This window comes from Arachis ipaensis, chromosome B04, assembly GCF_000816755.2.
Source record: "Arachis ipaensis cultivar K30076 chromosome B04, Araip1.1, whole genome shotgun sequence".
In the NCBI taxonomy this organism is placed as follows: domain Eukaryota; kingdom Viridiplantae; phylum Streptophyta; class Magnoliopsida; order Fabales; family Fabaceae; genus Arachis; species Arachis ipaensis.
This window is the reverse complement of record NC_029788.2, coordinates 4,971,694-4,979,333: the sequence shown is the minus strand read 5'-3', so window position 1 is coordinate 4,979,333 and position 7,640 is coordinate 4,971,694. Positions and strand designations below refer to the sequence as shown.

General features: G+C 34.2%; 1 protein-coding gene across 2 annotated transcripts; it reads left to right on the top strand.

Annotated features, from left to right (window-relative positions):
* Positions 2,530–7,597, top strand: LOC107638569 (mitogen-activated protein kinase 15). 2 transcript variants are annotated; one of them, XM_021120549.1, is made up of 10 exons: positions 2,530–3,132; positions 4,316–4,403; positions 4,538–4,665; positions 4,756–4,815; positions 5,159–5,308; positions 5,392–5,547; positions 5,634–5,845; positions 6,331–6,432; positions 6,553–6,713; positions 6,828–7,597. In XM_021120549.1, the coding sequence occupies exons 1-10, from the start codon at positions 3,109–3,111 to the stop codon at positions 7,115–7,117; spliced, it is 1,371 nt and encodes a 456-aa protein (XP_020976208.1). In that variant the 5' UTR covers positions 2,530–3,108; the 3' UTR covers positions 7,118–7,597. The 2 variants fall into 2 exon arrangements, with proteins under 2 accessions (XP_020976208.1, XP_016197391.1); XM_016341905.2 differs by having other exon boundaries at positions 3,995–4,403.

The window sequence follows — 7,640 nt, the reverse complement described above, 5'->3', positions numbered from 1 at the left end:
AATTCTTCTATAAACCCATAAACAAGTTTCTTGGTAATAAAGCAGGAAAATTTTTGCCACGCCACTAAAATCTGTGCTATGTGTTGACAATGGAAGTGTGACAGCACCGAGGTGAATGCTTCACCTTATCCTGCCAGGTGCAGGTTAAAACTCACCAACATATCAAACATACATAAATTTCTGTATATCTGTATAAAACTTAAATCTGTATAATAGAGCGACCCTATTATGTTTATGTCAGAATATGTTCTCTCATTATAATTGTACCTTTGTTAAAACCTAGACATAATGAATGATCCTTAGTTAAAGCAAACAACAAAAATTTCCATAGTTTAATAAAGGAAAACCGAAAATAACACAAATAAAAATCTCGTTCCCTAGCCATAAGTCCACAGCACTCTTGCATTTTTTTTTTCTCTCTCCTTTAAAATGTGAGTCCTTCGATAGTAAGTTTCCTTAATTTCTTATTGAATTTTTCTGTGTTCTTTTTCCAAACTTAATGGAAGAAGTGAAATTATAGATAAAATTTAAAGCAAATGCTTACATCATATATATAGAAAATTAAGTAAATAAACAAAGAGAGTTCATAAGGAATACATGCCACGGAAAATGATGTGCTATTACAAGCAGTCATAATATTATTTTAAAATCCATTTAGCATTTTATGGAAGGGAAATCACATTATTTGACATTAATTAATAGCCGCTTAATTGACTCATAATGACTAGAATCACGGTTGTTTACTTGTTTGTTGTTTTCCCTAACCCTTCCAACATGAAAGGGACGTAAAAGGAGACATCCACATCAGAATATCACTTCTAGCTTCTAAGCAAAGCAGTAGGACGCAGTTTTTTCTTTTTTAAGGAAATATCACACTTAATTTTTTTTTGAATAAACGAGCATTTATACTCATAAAAGATGAAAACGCTGACATATCTACTCACATTAAATCGAAACTAAATTTATACACACACAAGATGTCTTTTGTGTGGCAAAAATACCTTGTCTTTAGAGGGTTGGAGTGCCACGTAGGGTACTTTTGTCACACGAAAGACATATTGCGTGGGTACAAGTTTAGTTTCGATCTAGTGTGAGTACATATATCAGCGTTTTCATCTTTTATGGGTACAAATGGTCATTTATTCTTTTTTTTTTTTAAATGAAGAACCAATCACTATTATTACTCTATCTACTAGATTAGAATCATTTTTTTGGATATAAGAAGCATGTATGTGTTTTGCATTATTGTGAAAAATATGGGTGCTAGACATAGATTTGAAAATAGTTTTTTCTAAAACAGAGATGAAGAAATCGGACTATCCAATTTCTTTGTAAAAAAATTAAGCTTACTAATCGGACAATTCGATTAGTGTGAAAGAAAAAATTTAAATTTTGGTGAAGGTAATCAGACTATCCAATTTGTGCTGCTGATACCACAGTTGCGTAAAACACTTATACACTCTATATCTAATTCTACACCATTTCCTCTCTTACATCTAAATTAAAAAGTGACTAGATTAATCACGTCTATTGTTGTAAATTATATCACGATGATCTAAAAATAATTAAGATCTTACATTCTCAAAATTAATCAAGTTAAATATGACAAATCAGCCTTTATGCACCAAATAATTCAGCCTTCAGCTTGCACTTCTGCTTTTGGATTTATAAACGAAAAAGTTCCCATTTAATTATTGAATTACCTTTTGTTAATTAAATTCTAGTTAAATTTTAGATAAGGATTAACTATTGACAATGAATGTCATTAACAAACTCCCAACACTCTCCCCATAAAAATCCTCTCGTACTTCTACCCTAACCAATAATTTATTTTTTAAAAATATAGAACAAAGTAAATAAATAAAATAGAATAAATCACTAAAATTGGTCAAGGTTCATCGTATTCATGTAACAAAATAAATAAATAAATAAATAATTTCGCTACTTTATCAGCATTATTTTTATTAATTTTTGTCAACTCTAATTTATAATGGTATTTAATGAAAATATTTTTGTAGATGTATTTAATAACAATATTTTTTTATGGTTATGTCTAATAAAAGTGTCTTTATAGATATATTTTCTAGATATATCTCTTTATATACGTGTTTAAAATATAATAATTAATTATTATTAATAATAAATTAGTAGATAGTATATTGATACCCTATACTTTTTCATAAATAAATAAATAAATAGAAAGAAATCGTGTGGCAAATATGTATGATCCTCTCAGTCTGAAATAATGGTTTCCAACTTTCCATTTTAAACCACATTTTCGAATATTTAACATTATTATTTATTTATTTATTTTCCTAAATTCGTCCCTTTATTTTATTCTTCTCTCTGCTTTCTCTTTCTGAGCTCACCACCACATCCTTTCTTCTTCTTCTTCTTCTTCTTCTTCTTCTTGAAGAAGTACATGGCTTCTCTTCAATTCTCTCTCTGAGATCCACAAGTTCTTGTCTTTCCACTCCCAATTTCCCATTCCACAAAACCCCACTTTCGAGGACTTCTCTTCTTTTCTTCCATTGTTCATAAGCTCATATATATTTATCCATTTCCCATTTAGTTGCGTTAGTGATTATCGCCACAGTAGATTCTCTAAAAGATCAGTTTTTTTTCCGCTGATTTTCCTCGCAGCAATTCATACTCCAACCTGATCTACTACTTTGCCCTTTCCAGCTAGAATTTTTGAGACTTCCAACAGTATTTTTCTCCCCTTTGTTTCCTCTTCCACTTTTGTTGGATTCTGACATAGTCGTATTCTAGTTCATGTTCCTGTTTTCTCAATCGTAGTTGTTGTATTATCTGCTGAAGTTTATTGGGTATGTTTTCTTATTGAGCTCTGTTGGGGTTTGAAGTGAAGGTTTTTCCTTTTACTTTTCTTTAATCTTATTTATTTATTAGCTCTTTGGGATATTTCTTTGCATTTTGATCATTCCCTCTTGATCCGGGAGTTCTAGTGCAAGTGTGGTTTTCCCTTTTTTCTGGGGTTTTGAAGTGGAAGTGGGAGTTCGGTTGATTTGGATTATACCCGAGAGAAGGGGCTGGTTGATGCAGCTTTTGCTTAAATAATTAAAAGTTCTTTTATGCTTAGTTTTGAAGATGCTGCCTGATCAGAGAAAAAAGGTAAAGTTACTCAGCTCATATGTATATCTTAATATGTTTTGGATTGGTGTTTTGTATTTTTTGGGGAGGAATTTAGTGGATGTTGAGGGGTAGGGAATGATATGTGTGGTGACTTGTGAATGTATCTATTGCCTATGTATGAATTTATACTCTTTTGGTGATTGAAATTTTGTTCTTTTATACAATCTAGTATTCTGTTTACTGTTTTAGTTGTGTGCTGGATATGGGGCTTGTGTGTGGTTAATAAATAATAATTGGTCTTGCAAATGTTTATGCTTCCCTGCCATATGCTAAATACTTTAGTTGGTTTATGAGAGGTCCTACAGAAAGTTTGTTTTTCACATAATTTAAAATGTTGTGGAGTGCTATTTTGGTTCCTGTGCTGTATCTAGACTATTGCAATGGATTTTCTATGCCTTTTTTTGGGGATGTTTCAAAATCTTCATTTTAATATGCTAAATCACTGATAACAAAGTCCTATTATCCAAGTTTTAATCATATTATGCAAGTAAAATACAATGATATTAGAGTTAAAGATGCCGAAGTACCCAACCACCTCCATTTTTGCTAAAGAGTGATCAAGTTTAACATACCCTGGGTGGTAACATAAATCATTGCGTAAATTTACTACGTGGAATGTGGATATGACTCTCAGAATTTGGAGCTACTAGAACCTTTGATGTTTATGAATAGGCCCAAACCTCATAAGGTTCTTGCAAATTTATGATATAAGTATTTGGACTAGAATACCTCTATTTCAGAATACAACATGCATGCATCTTGCGGAATGTTTAACTCTTAGCACAGCGTTTGGTTTTTCTTACTATCTTTACTAAATAGTGTTTGTTTTCTTTTAATCAAGTCATCTGTGGAAGTAGACTTCTTTACTGAATATGGTGAAGGGAGCAGATACAGAATAGAGGAAGTAATTGGTAAAGGAAGCTATGGTGTTGTTTGTTCTGCATATGATTCTCACACAGGAGAAAAAGTTGCAATTAAGAAAATCAATGACATATTTGAACATGTTTCTGATGCTACTCGCATTCTTCGTGAGATTAAGCTTCTTAGACTCTTACGTCATCCGGATATTGTGGAGATCAAACATATTTTGTTACCACCTTCTAGAAGGGAATTCAAAGATATATATGTTGTTTTTGAACTCATGGAATCTGATTTGCATCAGGTCATCAAAGCAAATGATGATCTGACACCAGAGCATTACCAGTTTTTCCTCTATCAGCTTCTCCGAGGCTTGAAGTATATACATACAGGTTCTGTTCTTTACATTTAGTTAATGGTTTGTTTCGGATTCTTCTTGTAGCATATTTGCTTTTGTTATTGCATAAAACTAGTTGCTTAATTATGAGCATCACAGCTGATTTCAAACTTCTCAATGTTATTGTAGCAAACGTTTTTCACCGAGACCTAAAGCCAAAAAACATTCTAGCAAATGCTGACTGCAAACTGAAGATTTGTGACTTTGGTCTTGCCAGAGTGGCTTTTAATGATACACCCACTGCCATATTCTGGACAGTATGATTATTCTTTTCCTTGAAACCTTCATCTTTAACATATCTCGTCTTTTTACTTCATCACAACTGAGTCCATTTTGTTTGCTCACAGGATTATGTTGCAACAAGGTGGTATAGGGCCCCTGAGCTGTGCGGATCCTTTTTTTCGAAGGTTTGATAAATGTTATCACTTCTATTTAATATACTTGATATATTTATATGACATTTATAATTGCTTGATCCAGAAAGTCTGGATGCTTATTTCTTTGAAATAGATTAACCAAAATTCTAATACATGCTAATACAAAATTTTTCTTCTAAATCTAATTTAAAACATTTTTGTATGCATCCTTATTCATATTGCTGTGGTACTATTCAATTTGCATTAAAAGCAAATATTAGATTGATCATGTTTGTGAATAAACATGAATAGTGTTTATCTACTTGTGTGTCTTTCACTGATCTATTATCCTTCACTCAGTAAATCACTATTGCCTGAACCATTTTCTTTTCAGTATACACCAGCTATAGACATATGGAGCATTGGCTGCATTTTTGCAGAACTTTTGACTGGAAAGCCTCTTTTCCCTGGGAAGAATGTTGTCCATCAATTGGATCTCATGACTGATCTTCTTGGAACACCATCTCTTGAAGCCATTGCTAGGGTCTGTTCTTCAGTTTCCCTTCCTCTTTGCAGTCTTGTGTGTGTTAGTTTTTACTTAATGCAACCTTGGTTGCATATCAATAGGTAAGGAATGAGAAAGCTCGGAGATACTTGAGCAGCATGCGCAAGAAGAAGCCAGTTCCTTTCTCCCAGAAGTTTCCTAATGCAGACCCCCTTGCTCTTCGTTTATTAGAAAGAATGCTGGCCTTTGAGCCTAAAGATCGGCCTTCTGCTGAAGAGGTTGAATTCTGAATTTCCATCCGTCTTTGGTTCAGTTTCTTTGGTAATCTTTTATTAACCTGGTATCTTGTGTATGATATTGTTAGGCGTTAGCGGATCCATATTTTAAAGGCTTGGCCAAGGTTGAGAGAGAACCTTCTGCCCAGCCAGTTACAAAGATGGAATTTGAGTTTGAGAGACGCAGGATAACAAAGGAAGATGTACGAGAACTTATATACCGTGAGATTCTAGAGTACCATCCAAAGATGTTAAAGGAATTTCTAGAGGGAGCAGAGCCAACAGGTTTCATGTATCCTAGGTATTGTTGTCTATGGCTGTAGCCGAACTTTTGTTTCATCCTTATTCTTTGCATTTCGTTAACCACTCAATACAATTTTTTATAATTGGCTATTCTCTAAATATCTCTATGTAACAGATTGAATTATTAACCATAAGCCATGCCATATTTGCTGGCTTTTTCTTAGTATTTAATTCCCCATGCAAGTGGACTTTGAAGGTAGAAGTTCTTTTGTAAATAATTAATGCTGAATGAGTATTTAGGGTTGATAAATCTTTTTTTTCTGTTACTTTATTCGATTGTATGTTTGTTCAAATGTAATAACCAAAGTTTTGTGCTTCATGGGATTGTAAATTTGACTTTTCAATCTGTCTCTATTTTGGCTAGATGTCCTTTGTTCATTTTTTATACCCCAATTGGTCCAACATGTCATGTTAGCCTTTGAATTTTGTTTTCCCTTTTGTGCTTTGGTGCTGTATTTTTTATCCTAACACCTTTTTCATCAGTGCTGTGGACCACTTCAAGAAACAATTTGCATATCTTGAGGAGCATTACGGCAAAGGTGGAACTGTTGTTCCACCAGAGAGGCAACATGCATCGTTACCCAGGTATCTTAATCTTGTTTATACTTGGGAAATGTTGCTTTGGATATTGTAGTTTTACCTCGTCAGGTCACTCGTTCAGCTGCTCTTCAATTGCCAACTCTTCTGACTGAACTCTGCTTGCAGACCATGTGTGTTGTATTCAGATAACTCGGTACAGAATACGGCTGAGGTGGCAAATGATCTATCCAAGTGTTGTATCAAAGAAGTTGAGAAACCACCCATGGATAGGAGCAGCGCTGTCCCTATGACTCGCCTTCCTTTGCAAGCTCCTCAAAATATTCAAGGTGAGATAACTGACTTTACCATGCAACTTTTGTTTCTGCATGGTCAAATAAAACAGTTTGTACCAAAGAAATAGATCCTGCATGAAGGTTTAATGTTTCTTATCCTCTCTTCAGGTGCTGCGGCAAGGCCTGGAAAAGTTGTTGGTTCAGTAATACGCTACAACAACTGTGGGGTAGCAGTAACAGCAGAGACTGAGCAGCGGAGGGTTGTTAGGAATCCAACTGTTTCAGCTCAGTATGCTGCTTCGAGCTGCTCATATCCGAGGAGAAGCAACCCTAGCTGTAAAAATGAGAGGGCGGAAGATGATGGGATTGAAGGCTCGAACGGACTGCAGCCAAAGCCTCAATACATGGCAAGAAAAGTTGCAGCTGCTCAAGGAGGACCTGGTGGTCAATGGTATTGAACATTGGATATGATGAACATGTGGCCAACAACAACTGCATTGCGCTATGAAGCTCTCCTACACACTTAATCTTTGATTATCTTAAAAGTAATTTGAAGTGGCATAACCTTGATCACCATGAAACAGCTGAAGAGCTTTAAGAGACTCAAGATTTTAAGAAGTTTGTAGCTCTTAGGTCATGCGAAATTTGCATAATCAATTTGAAAGTTAGAAGGGGTTCTCCCCATGATCCAATTGATGGTTTACTTTGCACTCTAATTGGTTGATTACAGATAACTGAAGCCTGAAGCTAGAGTAGTTGCTTCACTGCAGAACAGAAGTCTTTAGTTTTGTATTATTAGTATATCATTCATTTGGCACAATTCCAATGATATATGTATTATTTTAATCTAATCTTAGTCAAGATCAAGGTACCCTCTTATGTATGTTCAACAAAGTGGCTAGAGAATTTTAATTCAACAAATGCATTATCTTTCTCAATGAGTGACTTTTTATTTTGGTAGCGAGTGAATATTTCTACATG

Bases quoted from the DNA above. Each gene is read 5' to 3' on its own strand.
- LOC107638569 (XM_016341905.2), top strand. From the start codon at position 3,109: ATGCTGCCTGATCAGAGAAAAAAG. The intron at 4,404-4,537 runs GTTCTGTTCTTT...ATGTTATTGTAG, and splicing joins CTTGAAGTATATACATACAG to CAAACGTTTTTCACCGAGAC. The intron at 5,309-5,391 runs GTCTGTTCTTCA...GCATATCAATAG, and splicing joins CTCTTGAAGCCATTGCTAGG to GTAAGGAATGAGAAAGCTCG.